Source organism: Megalobrama amblycephala, linkage group LG4 (assembly GCF_018812025.1).
Source record: "Megalobrama amblycephala isolate DHTTF-2021 linkage group LG4, ASM1881202v1, whole genome shotgun sequence".
NCBI lineage: Eukaryota > Metazoa > Chordata > Actinopteri > Cypriniformes > Xenocyprididae > Megalobrama > Megalobrama amblycephala.
The window spans coordinates 20,657,886-20,672,995 of record NC_063047.1 but is presented as its reverse complement, the minus strand read 5'-3'; the positions used below and the strand labels follow the sequence as shown (position 1 = coordinate 20,672,995).

Genomic DNA, 15,110 nt, shown 5'->3' with positions numbered 1-15,110 from the left:
GAGGTTGCAAAAAGTTTTGAATAAAAGGGTGCCAATAATTGTGGCCAACGTGTTTTGGAGAAAAACATTTATTTCATAATGTGAGTTTCCTCCCACTATCAATTATTTTCCTTAAATGAAAGGTTATAATTTTGTGAATTTTTTTAATAAAAGATCAAAAGGATAAACAATACAGATTTATTTTCACAGCCGCTTTTGCTCATAATTACTAAGGGTGCCAATAATTGTGGAGGGCACTGTATACATATATATATATATATATATATATATATATATATATATATATATATATATATATACAGTCAGACCAGACACCTTGAACATTTCATTCATTATTACAGTTTATTCACTATAATTAAAAAAAAAAAGGTAATAAAATAAGATCTCAGAGTTAAACTGTGTCAGAAAAAAATAATCTTAATGTCAGATAACACTTAAGCAAAACATGGTCAGGTCAAAGTGTCTGAATAAGTTTTGGTTCCGAATTTTAATCAATTTTACTGGTAGTACCACTGTATGAAGAATTTTTGGGTATAATATGTCACAGTTTACTTATATCTGCTCCCACTAGTAAAAATATATCAAAATATATTCATATATATATGAATAATTTTTGGTTTTACTAGATATGTATGTGTGTATATATATATATATATATATAGCTTGACTGGAAATTTTTAAAATACATACAGGCTAATTTTTTATACAATAACTTTAATTAATTTTAATCCATATAGGCTATTTATAATGGATTTTCATAGTTTTAGATTAAAGTCTGCATCTGGGACATGGGTTAAGCAAAATATACACATAATGCATTTGAAAAGTAGCAAACAAATATAAAGGCAAGGCAGGGTGATTTTTTTTAAATATATTGTTTTATTGTGTCCTTTATGTAACCAATTGAAAACAATATATACCTATAATAAAAATCAATGCCTTGACATTAAAAATACGAAGTGGAAGAATTTGTGAAGATAATATATGATACAACCTACATTCAGTCATAACAGGATATTTGTATTTTAGGAACATTCCAACAAAGTACCTCCAATTCAGTCAACCATTCACGTTAGTTTATTATGACAGAGAATGATATTTTGAGATAATGTAATAATATTAAATGTAATAAAATGATAATATAAAAATATAAGTTGTGTAGGATAAAACTATCTGCTGTATAATTATAATGCACATGTGCTGATTGGACATCAGTAGGAAAATCCTTTTAAATGACAAGCTTTTAAACCAATGAGAGAAACAAGTGTTTTCGTTATCGTGAGTTAAATTATGAGCGTACAACCTAATACTAATAAACGTTAAAATATATGTATATATTTATAGATAAATGTGGACGTCATTTTTATCTGAAAGGATGTTTTGCGTTTGAGAGTTGACAGACAAACATATTTGTCCCGCCCAAGTGAGCCAACGAGCCAATAAGAAACACAGTATGCTATCTGCGCATGCTAAAGGAAACAGTCAGGAAGTACATGCAGTGAACGCATCCATCTGGGCTTACGGGACACTGTCATCTGCAGGTGATCTGCCTTGACACAATGTACTCTTTGCACCACTAATGTTCTGTTTACAATACATGTTGAACTATCTTTTATTATGTAGCTAAATCCAGGATACAGTCATTATGTAACAGATGCAATGTCAACTATGTTTATTTTGCTCAGCTTGCTATTTTTTAATGCATAATCAAGCCTTACGAATTCTTACGTTTTAAAGAAAATTGTAATGGGAAAGTCTTGCTGTAGACAGCTAACACGAAAGGTAAGCTGTCAGAGACTTCATGCACACGGTTGTTGTTCTCTTCAATGTCAGTAACCGTTACGTTTCTGTATATTTTAAAAGTAATTGTATGTGTATCCGTTTGGATAAAGAGAGAAGAGAGCCCACCGACTGTATCTTCATGTAGGAGGCGCTGTCGACATTAACAATACACAATATACACAATAAAGTCGTTCTCCTGGGTAGGTTTCTAATAGCTTTCTGAAATAGTATCTGATTCTATGCATATATGTATATGTATATATTATAATCTCTGTCCTTTTGCTACTCCAGATATTAGAACTAACAACCAGCTGCTGGCAAAAAAATAATGTAAGTATCATGTTAAAATAATGTCATAAGGATCATACATTGTTTGAGGTGATTTTTAAAGGTGCAATATGTAATGTTTTTGCAGTAAAATATCCAAAAACCACTAGGCCAGTGTTATATATTTTGTTCACTTGAGTACTTACAATATCCCAAATGTTTCCAACTATTTGTAAATTGCGAGAAAATTGCAATTTTAACCAAGGCACCGGGACGTGTAAGGAGTCGCCTGTCAGTCGCGTCATACCCACGTTAACCCTCGGTTTCCGGTTTCTATTTTGTAGAAACCATGGAAACACCAAAGATGCTTTAAAATATTACACATTTTAGTAGACAAGGGAACAACCGTCTCACAGCAGCCGCCGAGCGAATGCACAGAGTAACACTCTCATTTTCAGCACTCTCAAATATATCTCTAATATGATAAACAGAGCTGCATTACCTCATACTCATGACTGGAAAAGCGGAAGCGGCGCCGGCGACTGTGTCATAATAACAGTTCCTCTGCTCGTGAGGCGTGTGTTGCGCAATCGCTCCAGTGGCCTCGTTCAGCTCCCACAACACGCGGTCCTGCTCTGCTTCATACTACAGTAACGTTAATAATCTCATCCATGAACATGATTTCTTCCCGAGTCCTATCCCTGTTCTTTTGCACCGTCCGTTGAGGTGAAGACCACATGTCCCAAAATTCCGCTCTCAAACTTGGCGTCATCAAGCTACGCCTTTGTTTTGAATAGGCCTCTAGCGACCTCAAGTGGACAGAATTATTACATTTAAAGAAATAAATCATTTTAGGTAACGCTTTAGTATAGGGAACACATTCACTATTAACTACGACTTTACCCTTAATAAACTCCTAAATACTGCTTATTAATAATTAGTAAGGTAGTTGTTACGTTTAGGTAATGGGTAGGATTAAGGATGTAGAATATTGTCATGTAGAATAAGACATTAATATGTGCTTAACAAGTACTAATAAACAGCCAATATTCTAGTAATATGCAAGCTAATAAGCAACTAGTTAAAAGACCTTAAAAATAAAGTGTTACCTAATTAAGCAACACAATTGTTTTCAAAACTGATAATAAGAAATGTTTCTTGAGCCACAAATCAGCATATTAGAATGATTTCTGAAGGATCATGACACTGAAGACCGACAATTCACTTCCATTACAGGATTAAACTACATTTTAAAATATATTAAAATAGAAATTTATTTCAAATTACATAATATTTCACAATATTATTGCTTTTTACTGTATTTTTGATCAAATAAATGCAGCCTTGTTGAGCATAAACATTAAACAACTTACCAGCAGCTGGCATAACAAAAATTATATAATTATCATGTTAAAATATTGTCATACAACATACAAGAGTCATAAATATTTCAGGTGAATAGTACATACAATTAATGTCCATTACACTGTAATATTATACCCTTATGTAATACAAATGATGTTGTAGTTCTTCCACACAGCTTTCTGTTTATTTCTGTTTCAGGATTGCATTGAAGTGCTATCTCTCTCTTCCATTGGTGGCAGGGGCATTATTAGTGGGCCTCCCTTACAGTATCTCTCTGGTTGCCCAGTGGCTCTATGGCTGGCCCAGTAAACCAGGGTACCAAAAATATTTAGAGGCTGTCAAACCAAGGTGACACAGCATTAACATTTTGATGCTACTCTACACTTACTGTGGACTTTTTAATGATGCTGATGTTTCTTGCACTCCCTGCAGACGCATATACTGCCTGACAAGAGCTGTGCTTGAAATGCTGAAGTATCTGCAGTATGGCAAACTGTATTTTCAGTGGAAACTGTGGTACAGTAATGACAAAAATAACAAGCACTATGTGAAAGTTAGTACTATTTTTATATTCCTGTTAATGTTAAGAAAGGATTTGGTTTATTTAGCCGCAGTGGGCTGAGCTTTACAGTACAGAGCTGCAGAGAAACAAAGCTACGTCTAGTTTTAGTTTTGTGATGCAACATGAATTGTAATATTAAAATATTTTAAAAATGCACTTGTTTCTATTATACTATGTCATTGTTTTTCTGTCCTCTTCTAGGGCATCACCTTTGGCCGCCGAGGGAATAAGCTAGATTTATATTATTCACCAAGAACGGGCCGTTCTGATGCTGCTCCTGTACCGGTGGTCGTATTTGTGTATGGAGGAGCCTGGGGTTCAGGAGACCGCTCTATTTACTGCCTGTTAGCCTTACAAATGGCAAAAGAGCTTAATGCCTCTGTCATTTGTCCAGATTATTCCATATATCCAAAGGTAAACCACCTATAAATATTTACCATTTACTGTGTTTGTGTGTGGTTTGTTTTTTAATGTGTGCTTTGTTTTTAGGGAAATGTGTTAAATATGATTCAAGACATTAGTGACAGTTTGCTGTGGGTGAGAGAAAAGGGACACGCGTTCAATCTTGATCAAGTGAGTTTCCTGTTCGATGAACTTAAAATGTTAAGGTGTAAAAACTGTTAAAATTGCACCACAGTTGCCACTTTAAAAGTTTAGCATTACTCAATGCACTTTTTAATTCAATATTTAATATATTTTAAAGTGCTTCCATTGTACACTACCATTCAAAAGTTTTATGTTTTTGTTTTGGAAATAAATTAATACTTTTATTCAGCAAAGATGCATTTAATGAATTGAAAGTGGCAGTAAAGACTTTTATATTGTTAAACTATTCTATTAAAATAAATACTGTTCTTTTGACATTTCTATTCATCAAGAAATCCTAAAAAAATGTATAATTGTTTCCACAAAAATATTAAGCAGCACTACTGTTTTCTAATTATGATAATAATAAGAAATGATTTCTTTTGCACCAAATCAGCATATTAGAATGATTTCTGAAGGATCATGTGACTGGAGTAATGATGCTGAAAATTCAGCTTTGCCATTACAGGAATAAAATTACATTTTAAAATATAATAAAATAGAAAACAACAATATTTCATAATATTACTGTTTTTACTGTATGTTTGTAGGAGTAAGAGATTTCTTTAAAAAACATTTTTAAAAATCTTAGCGAACCCAAACTTTTAAAGGTGCCCTAGAATTAAAAATTTAATTTATCTTGGCATAGTTAAATAAAAAGAGTTCAGTACATGGAAATGACATACAGTGAGTCTCAAACACTGTTGTTTCCTCCTTCTTATAAAAATCTCATTTGTTTAAAAGACCTCTGACGAACAGGCGAATCTCAACATAACACCGACTGTTACGTAACTGTCGGGATCATTAATATGTACGCCCCCAATATTTACATATGCCAGCTCATGTTCAAGCATTAGACAAGGGCAAGACGTCTGGATCTGTGCACAGCTGAATCATCAGACTAGGTAAGCAAGCAAGAACAACAGCGAAAAATGGCAGATGGAGCAATAATAACTTACGTGATCCATGATAACATGATATTTTTAGTGATATTTGTAAATTGTCTTTCTAAATGTTTCGTTAGCATGTTGCTAATGTACTGTTAAATGTGGTTAAAGTTACCATCGTTTCTTACTGTATTCACGGAGACAAGACTGTCGTTATTTTCATTTTTAAACACTTGCAGTCTGTATAATTCATAAACACAACTTCATTCTTTATAAATCTCTCCAACAGTGTGTAATGTTAGCATTAGCCACGGAGCACTATCAAACTCATTCAGAATCAAATGTAAACATCCAAATAAATACCATACTTACGCGATTAGACATGCTGCATGACGAACACTTTGTAAAGATCCATTTTGAGGGTTATATTAGCTGTGTGAACTTTGTTTATGCTGTTAAAGGCAATCGCGAGCTCCGTGGGAGGGGAGCGTGAGCATTTAAAGGGGCCGCAGCCTAAATCGGCTCATATTTAATTATGCCCCAAAATAGGCAGTTAAAAAAATTAATTAAAAAAAAAATCTATGGGGTATTTTGAGCTGAAACTTCACAGACACATTCAGGGGACACCTTAGACTTATGTTACATCTTTTAAAAAGACGTTCTACGGCACCTTTAAATGGTAGTGTATATTTTCTGTTATTTTGTAAGCAATAAAACGATATATAAAATAAAGTGATATATAAATCTACATCTAATTCTGAACCTACCCCTTTTTTAATGCAGGACAACATAATATTGATAGGTCATTCGGCAGGGGCTCATCTGTGTGCCATTACCACACTGTTTCTGGTGAACAATGTAGAAGAATTGTTCATTGAGACCAACAAACAGAGAGGTCTTGTAGCTGCCATCAAAGGAATCATAGGTAAATCAATGCTCCAGATTTATTATGTTTCTTGTGTTATAATTGTTTATGATTTAGCATAGCAGTTGCCCTGTTAATATAGTAAAAAAAAAAAGAAAGAAAGAAAGCAATATTGATCATTCATGTTGTGATTTTTGTTGTTGGAATATAGGTCTGAGTGGCGTTTACAGTATAATGGACCATTATAAGCATGAGAAAATGCGGGCTGTTGAATATGTGTCAACTATGCACAAAGCTATGGATGGTGTGGAGAACTTTGATTATTATTCACCAACATCACTACTCAAGAAATTGAACAATGATCAGCTGAAACGGTATGACATTGTTATTGCATAGTTCTATTTTCACATTAACAACAGTTGAAGCAGTAATACATTCATTTGTATTGTTTGTATCACTATAATAAATTGTAAGATGTTTTCATCTGTTTGCTACTTTAGTGGCATTTTTGGCCAACTTGTTAGATTACCAATGCAGTTTATCAAGTAAAGGTCATGAGTACAGTACAGAAAGATGCAGAATACAGTCAGGCTGTTGAATGAAGCTCTTTGTTAGCTGCTTTGTTAGGGTCAGAGCAGTTCATTATATCATTGTAGAATTAACAGTAAACGCTTTATGATTTGCTATGATTTCCATGCAGAGTTCCTCCAGTGGCTTTGCTCCATGGAACCAATGACATCATAGTTCCGGTGGAATCATCAGTGATGTTCTCCGAGCTCCTCACTTCTCTTTCTGTCAGTATGTCTCTTTATCTAATACCTAAAATGAACCACACCGAGATGGTCACTGACCTTATGGCTCCGGACAGGCACTTTTACCATACTGTTTATGGCTGTATTAAACAGGAGTACAGTAAATTTCAGGGTTAGGTTGATTAATATTTTTCATGAAGTCATGAAATTACTCATATCTTTTTCCAATGTGCCAAACAGTCATTATCCTTAAGTCATTGTATGTTCTTTATAGCTGTATTGTAAGTTTACATTCTAATGATATGTTTTTTTCTTAAATGTTTAAGTTTCCATCAAAATGTGTTAATAAGATGAAAAAGTTAGTTCTGTGCTTGTTAACTGAAATAAATAAAAAAAAAAAACATTCTGTTTAAAAACTACCTTTTAAAGTGTAATTAAATGCAATGAAAGGAGATTGTTCCAGTTAAGACAGGAAGAATGAATGAAAATTTACAATTGTTTTGTATTTAAAAATATAATACATGTATGCATAGAGAAATACTGTATTCTTATACATATATTTTATGTGTAACTTCTTACATAATATTTATTTAAATCGTACATAAATGTTTCTTTTTGTGTTCTAAGTACAGAATTGGTTATTTGGATATTGACATTCTTTTGTTTGTTAAGACACAGTTGATGCCATGTGATCTTAGATTAAATAACATATGCTTCAGCTGTGCATGCTGTTGAAATGTTATTGATTTATATTTGCTTTTGTCATGAATATGATGAAATGTTGTTACCAAGAACAGGTGTTGAGACCAGCATTGAATATTTACCTTATAAGTAAACTGCTTCTTAATGTGGGGGCATATGCTTATGATATCGTATGAATGTAATTCAGTTACAATGGATGTAACATAAAGGTATAGCACAGGTGTATGATCTAATATTATTGAGAAACGTGTTTGATTAAATATACATGCATTACAAATCAATATATTATTTACATATTGATTGCACTAGAACTGTAACATCAGCATCATGTGAAATTGACATTTCTTTCTTCTTTTCCTGCTGTGGCAGTAAAATGCATTAAACAAACACTGTAAATTCTGCTAGATTGGTCTTCGATTATTACCTTGCTGACCAGAGTAAAAAAAAAAAAAAAACGATCTTCCAAAATGAAACGGATAACTGCATCGTTCTGGCCAGCAGGTGTCACCGTTTCCCGTGTAATTAAAGTACTAATGCAAACACTGAGAGGCAGCGTCTCCCACACCGCTGAGATCTGAAGTAGCGCTGGAGCTGGGACGAGCTCAAGCCTGTGTTGTTTGGGATGTCGAGGATTAAATATGGCCACTAGCTAGCTGATATATCAGAACCAGTAACCGCGTCAGAAAGCACTGGCATCACCCGTGAAATATGGATGGGAAGAGCGCAAGAGGATCTCTTTAGAGCGCTTCTCACTGACGCTTGAACACATCGGCTGGTCTGGTGAGTTCTCATGGATATGCGGATACACTGGAGACATGCAAAACACATACACACTGCCTACTGGCGCTAGCTTCCTTCCTCCAAAATACAGCTCCCTTTCTCCTTTTTTGCTTATTTTTAGTAATATAAATATGTTATCTGGTTTATATAAATTACATTCTATGCAATCCAGCTGTGTGAAAATGAAGCGCTCAGTTCGGCATGTATTGGTTGTGTGTAGCCGGGGCTGGCTAGCTGTGGCTAGGACAGGAGGACTCCGCTAGCCTGCTAGCTGCAGGCGAATAATCACTCATGTGGAGAAAATTCACAAATACGATCGTTTATTACTGTAGACCTGGAGTTAATCATATGCGTGATTATTATGACTTATTTTGGGGTTATTTAGGCGATGTTTGGTGAGCTGTAATTGTCGTACTGTCACTGAAGATACCGCCTCATCCCTGACTGTACTCAATTTATGTGTGGTTCATGTCAGTTTACTAATATAATATAATATAAATATAATATAATATAATATAATATAATATAATATAATATAATATAATAGTTTTCTAGTCCGGTTCTTGTGTGTTGCTGCTCGCCCATGTAATTCCCATTTTCCTTTTCCTATTTTTACATGGTCATTATTTATTTTTTGTCGATTTATTCTAAATAAAGGGTGTTTGTTTTATAAATTGTGTATAACGTAAACATTACCAGGGCTATAATATGTTTATTAGGCTATATGTGGTAAGGTCTGTGTAGTGTTTACTGTCTGGCTGATAATGTACCCCAATTTTTCACACTGGATCATTTGTTTGTCTGTCTATCTATCAAACATTACACATGGACATTCATGAAGGCTGAAACTAATTCCAGTAATGCCATCATAAGTTGTGATCTGGAGGCCGTGGTGATTGATTGGGACACAGTGTGATGTGAAGTGGTGGACAGCTGCATCAGGTAGAGGTCATGGACTCACGAACAGCTGTGTGTGGCCTCCACACTTCCAGGCTGCTCGTTTATATGCCATTTAATTTGTGTTGTGTGTTTTGGTCAGGGTATAGAGAACTGTGAATAAGATTAGAGATGGACTGTTCTTGTGGTTTTATCATATAAACAAACCACCGGTTTGTTTTGTGCAAGTCATTCAACCTGTGATTTTATCCCAGAGCCATCATAATATTGGCTTGGGGCCAAATCAGTCACACATGACCTAAATTGCCCCTATTTAGAGGCTATAAACCTATTTTTCAGTTTTTTTTTATCTTTACTATTAAAAGTTGTTTGACTTCTATTTGTTGTAGGCCAAGTTCTTTTACAAACCTTTTTCTTTTTTTGTCATTACTCTGTTTGTGTCAATGTAAATGCATCTTAAATGTCATTACATGATGGTATTACAGTAGCTAGAGAATCACATTTAAGAGTCATTTAGGAAATATAAATCTAATGTAAAAACAAAACAAAAAAACTGACCGTGAGTTGACAGGATATATAACTAAAGGTAATCTTAAGTGAGATATGCAGGGAGCAATAATGTTCAGTTTAGCATAAGAAGCAAGTGTACATCGATATTGCTTGACAGGATATGGAGAGGGAAATGTACCCACCATACACTCATTACTACAAAACGAATGGCTAAAATGAAGTGAAAAGGAGTAAATGCTCTGGAATTTTTTCAGCATAATTAACTTCAGGTTTGGCTTCTGTGCTGTTGTTTTCAAATAAAATGCATTTAAAACAACCGTTAAATGCAGTTATTATGATCATGGCTCACATAACAAATGAAGCCATTTATTTTCATTTTAAAACATTTATTACTAAATGTAGGGACTTTCAGTATCATAAATCATATTCATTTGAATATTTTTATACTAGGGTCAAAGATGAAATGTGTAATACAGCTTTGAATTGTTGTTGTTTTTCAATACATCAGAATGGGTCCTGTTTAATTTGTTTGTTTTTTGAGCAAAAATTAAATATACATTTTTACCATGATTTACAGAAGACACCCACTAAAATGTCATTCAGTGGAACAATCTTGTCAGGGATATTTACAACGAAAAATCTATTTATGCCATATTAAAGACCCCAAATGCTAATTTTTAAACTTTGCCACTATCCCAGAGATGCTTGTTTCTCACCAATAATTTTACCAGCCATGCTTAGAATCCTTAAAAGTTTGTTCTTGCATTTAGCAGAGAGAGAATTAAACCAGGAAACAGTGTTAAAAGTGAGCACAGGCTCAATGAGTGATTTATACACAACTATCAAAATGTCATCTTCAATATTAAAACTCCTCAATTTCCTCAGTAAGCCTAGACATTGGTAAGCCTTCTTAAAAAGACTGTCTGAATGTTTTCCAAAAGTAAACTGGGAGTCAACCTCTGTACCCAGATATTTAAAAGATCCCACCTGTTCAACTACCTCACCGTTAAGTAGCAAGGGCTTAAAAAGTGTGCGTGCATTACTAGCCCCACAACACATTTCTTTAGTCTTGTTAATATTAAGCTGCAAAGAACTCTCCTCTGTCCAGGCTGTGAGAACATTAACAAAATTAAAATAACTGTCCAGTGATTGGGTATCCTTCACACATCCCACCAGTGCCATGTCATCTGCATATTTTATAAGCATCAAATTTTCATCAGAGCAGGTTATCTCATTTGTATAAATAGAAAAAAGAATTGGGGATAAAACACATCCCTGTGTGAGACCAGTTTTTAAAACCACATTTTCAGACTTTCTACCATTCACCAGCACATGTTGTGGGCGGTCCTGTAAGAAACTTTTAATCCATAAAATCAGGGTTTGATGCACCTGTAATTCCTCCAGATGCCTTAAAAGTGTGTTTAAATGTCTTTTGACCCATGTACATAGTGTTGTCACAGTACCAAAATTCCAGTAGTCGGTACCAATACCAAGAAAATTTTACGGTTCTCGGTACCAATTTCGGTACCACAGCAAAATCTGTTGGAACTATTTTACTATTTTATATAGCCTATTTTAAAAACATTAAATATGATTTGGAGTGTGTGTATATATATATATATATATATATATATATATATATATATATATATATATATATATATATATATATATAATATATAGGCTACCTCAATGAAATAAATTTGAAATATAAAAAAATAAATAAATGCTCAAACATCCATTTTGTACCGTTGAAAAAACAGCATATGCTGGTAAGGTAGGTTTTGAAGCTGGTGGTTTGAGGAGCTGGTTTATGCTAGTCCTAAACTGGTCCTGCTGGTCCAGCTTCAAAACCTACCTTACCAGCATATGCTGTTTTCAACAGGGGTAACAGACGTGCGTGTTTTGTTTACCTATTCCATCAGTGAAACAACACACTACAGCCTGTAAAACTATGAAATAAATATCGGTAAATTATGGTAACCTAAATAATAAGAAAGTTAAATATTATTTCAAAAAGCATTCGTTTTTTATTTCCACAAGTCATATAGCCAAAGTCCCGTTATTCCCTAGTCTTTGATAGAGCCACCGCTCTGCGCTTTGAGAGGAATGTGGGACACGAGCAGGAAAGACAATTTCTCTTTAATAATATCTTCATCTCATCTCCTGATGTTACAAGCAACTGACACTTGTTGTAAAAGGTCTGAAGAGCGAGTTTTATCTTCAGACATTCAGGCTATGTTTGGTTTTGCACTGTCAGAGAAAACGAAAGTAAAAATCACCAGCGTGTGTGAAACGCGCTATACAAATAAACTTGACGCGCACAAACTGTGTTAATTGACGTGCAAGCAAAAAGGTTTCTGTCCTACGGTGTTTTTTTTTCTACTTTACCACAGTAAAGAATGCGAATAGCCTATAATCGGCCTAAATGCGGAAAAGAAATAGAGATTCCATGTTCAGTGGAATAACTAATGGAATATTGTTAAATTCTCTGCTGATCACGATTCGCAAAACAGAATACAAAGCTATATGGACTCACGTACCTCTCATTCGGCATGATCCAAAATGTTGCGCTAGGATGTCACATTTAATTGCTAACCTATTATTTCTTTTGTAAACAAAGCTTTGTGCTTCACTCGTGTCATATTCAAGTATATACTGCCACAGCCCTATCAGTAGGTACCGAATATACCCGGAATCTCGGTACTACAGAAATGCTGGTATCGTCACATTTTCAAAATTTCAGTACCGACTTGGTACCGAAGTACCGGTACTTTTGACAACACTACATGTACATATATGTGTGTGAAACTATAACATTTTATATTTATTTCCATATGTTATGTTGTGATATCTAAAACTATACTACTCGGGTGTCAGTCTAATTGAGTGTGTTTTGTCATGTGCTCAGTGTGTATTATTGAGCGGTGAATCAGCACCCAGCGTAGGTCACACATTACACATATGATATTTAACACAATACAGACTTCAAGCTGTTACTGTTGCCAAATGACATTGTTAGAAACATGACTCGCATTATATGCAAAGAACTTTAGCCGAAGCATTTTGTCTCATGATTCAGTGCCAGTAAAGCCCTTCTCCAGGTTAAGCGTCAGCTCTGTGCTTTTTGAACAAAGATTCTCTCGGTTTGTGTCATTGTGAGCTGGTTTTGATCTTCATGTCCTCAGACTGTTCTTCAGCGCTTCGCTGCAATCAGATTTTCTTTGTGTCATTATTGTTTTCATATCCGTTTGAGAAGGCCCTTTACGTAATATTTGAATCGTCAGTGATATCTCTGGATTGTAGATGTTGGATATTTTTGAGTGGTTCAGGTTATTTCATAGGTGATGTTCTAGTTTTCAGTTAGTACACAGTGTGTATATCCTCAGAATCAGATGACTGACTTCCCCTTTTCAAAATATCCAGAGCTCTCTTATGTAGACTAGAGAGTTATTATTACCCTGATCTGTTGATCGATTTTAGTTTTTTTACAGCGTGATCATTTCATAAGCGCCATCTGCTCTTTAAATGTTATTGACGGATCCCCCTGTACTGCCGATTTGGTATCTCCTGGTATGACACTGGTCACCCCCCTATGATGTAGCCACGTGGTAGAGCTGGTGACAGGGAGGATCAGCTGTGCCAGTCCCTGCAGGCTGCTTGGCTCTCTGGTGCACAGGTCTCCTGGCAGTGCCAGCGAAGTGCGTGAATCGGCACTCGCTCCCACAGCGTCCTCTGCTTTCTCTCTTTTTTTCTCGTCGACACGGCACAAATTAACATAGGTTATTTTCTCAGCAATCTCTGGATCGAAATTACGTCTGTAACAACGAGGGATGCTTGCAGAGCACCGGGAGAACAGTAGGTATGGAAAAAAACATGTTTGATCAGCGTGTCTCCATGGTGACAAGGCGTTTGTTTACAGTTTAGAGCCGTGTGTCGTGGGTTTATTTGCTGCGATGGTGGTCTTGAAATGGCTTCTTACTTTCTGCTGAGGTTTCTGGCAGAGCTTCGCTTAGAGAATTACACATTTTTGGATGCCACGTGAGATTGTTGTATGTGCTGTCATAGTTTTTATATAATTAAAGACTGTTGAAGGTATAACAGATGAGTTGGAAAATGACAGATGGCACAGCTAGTGGTGCCGTTTCTCCCGGAGAAATGATGGCGTAGAGCAACAAGAGGTTGCTGAGAGTTTCAGATGTAAGAAAGGGTTATATCACTTTTTTTTTTTTTTAAGTAATAAGCATCTTTCATCAGGCACTGTGGGCGTAAGTGATTTCTTCACTGCATCATCCTGGCTGGCTGTCATCCTTTTCTGGGAATTGTGTTTTTTTTTTTTTTTTTTTTTTTGAAGACTTCAAGCACCTGGTTCCTGGCTGCTCATTGCAAATCAGGTCGAGACACGTTTGAAACCAAGGGCTTCATCAGACTCTGACTCATTCAACACTGTGATTTACACAGAAAGAGCTTTTGAATTCAAGAGGTAGACATTGATTTGAGTGTGGGGTAACCAGTGACGATGGTTAATAATAATATCATTATTTTGGATCGTGTCACTTCAGGTTGTTACCGTTTACAGTTATTATTACGCCACCAGGTTATGTGTCATCCTGTGAACAGTGATATACTGACTTGAGAAGATTTCAGCTAAATGGTGATTAAAGGATGTTTTTGCAGGGCAAAAAGTTGTAATATCTTTGTAAAGATGACCTTAAGGTTTCAGAGTTTAGGTAAGTAGTAGGTTGTCAATCATCAGGTTGGAGTTTGAATGCTAAATTACTGCTACTTTGCCTGCATGATGTCATCTGTGGTGATATGAATTTCACCGGAGACTCTTATATACTCAATTTAAAAATGATACAACACTGCAACTTTATTCTCAGTAAACGTGTTTGCTTTTGTACTGGTTTTGGTTAGTGTTGCATCTTGTATTGATATTCTTCTTGTATCGAGCACTGCATGGTATAACTTTTGCACTTGTATTTTCTTGTTGACTCTTGAGGGTTAGTAAATCTTAACTTGTATTGCGTAAGTATAATTAAATTAAATATTTGAGGTCCCTTTGGTTCAAAAGCGTCTTCCAAGAACTTAAAAATGATATATATGTGGTAATTAGCCTAGTTGTTAGTAGTAAATCTGTCAATTCCAACAACCTT

At 35.1% G+C, this 15,110-nt stretch overlaps 2 protein-coding genes across 11 annotated transcripts in view; both read left to right on the top strand.

Annotated features, from left to right (window-relative positions):
• Nucleotides 1–1,423: 1,423 nt before the first annotated feature.
• Nucleotides 1,424–8,166, top strand: si:dkey-193c22.1 (uncharacterized protein LOC567837 homolog). Of its 6 annotated transcripts, none has more exons than XM_048188199.1 (11): nt 1,453–1,541; nt 1,738–1,782; nt 1,893–1,982; nt 2,074–2,112; nt 3,613–3,762; nt 3,847–3,967; nt 4,178–4,390; nt 4,466–4,549; nt 6,232–6,373; nt 6,525–6,687; nt 7,014–8,166. In XM_048188199.1, coding segments are annotated over exons 4-11 (1,104 nt in total). In that variant the 5' UTR covers nt 1,453–1,541; nt 1,738–1,782; nt 1,893–1,982; nt 2,074–2,110; the 3' UTR covers nt 7,243–8,166. The 6 variants fall into 6 exon arrangements, with proteins under 6 accessions (XP_048044158.1, XP_048044157.1, XP_048044156.1 ...); XM_048188202.1 differs by having other exon boundaries at nt 1,491–1,561; XM_048188204.1 differs by having other exon boundaries at nt 1,494–1,541; nt 1,864–1,982.
• Nucleotides 8,167–8,313: 147 nt separating this feature from the next.
• The window catches only part of wdfy3 (WD repeat and FYVE domain containing 3), a 99,952-nt gene continuing 93,155 nt past the window's right edge, over nt 8,314–15,110 (top strand). For 2 of the 5 annotated variants that reach the window (XM_048188194.1, XM_048188193.1), the window contains exon 1: nt 12,305–13,816. In XM_048188194.1, the coding sequence (XP_048044151.1) occupies nt 13,788–13,816 (29 nt within the window). In that variant the 5' untranslated portion in view covers nt 12,305–13,787. Of the gene's footprint in view, nt 8,548–12,304; nt 13,817–15,110 lie in introns of those variants that run through there. The other 3 variants (XM_048188197.1, XM_048188195.1, XM_048188196.1) reach the window with 2 other exon arrangements.

Coding starts and splice junctions, on each gene's coding strand:
- si:dkey-193c22.1 (XM_048188201.1), top strand. Junction 3,968..4,177: donor ATAACAAGCACTATGTGAAA/GTTAGTACTATT, acceptor GTCCTCTTCTAG/GGCATCACCTTTGGCCGCCG. Junction 4,550..6,231: donor ACGCGTTCAATCTTGATCAA/GTGAGTTTCCTG, acceptor TTTTTAATGCAG/GACAACATAATATTGATAGG.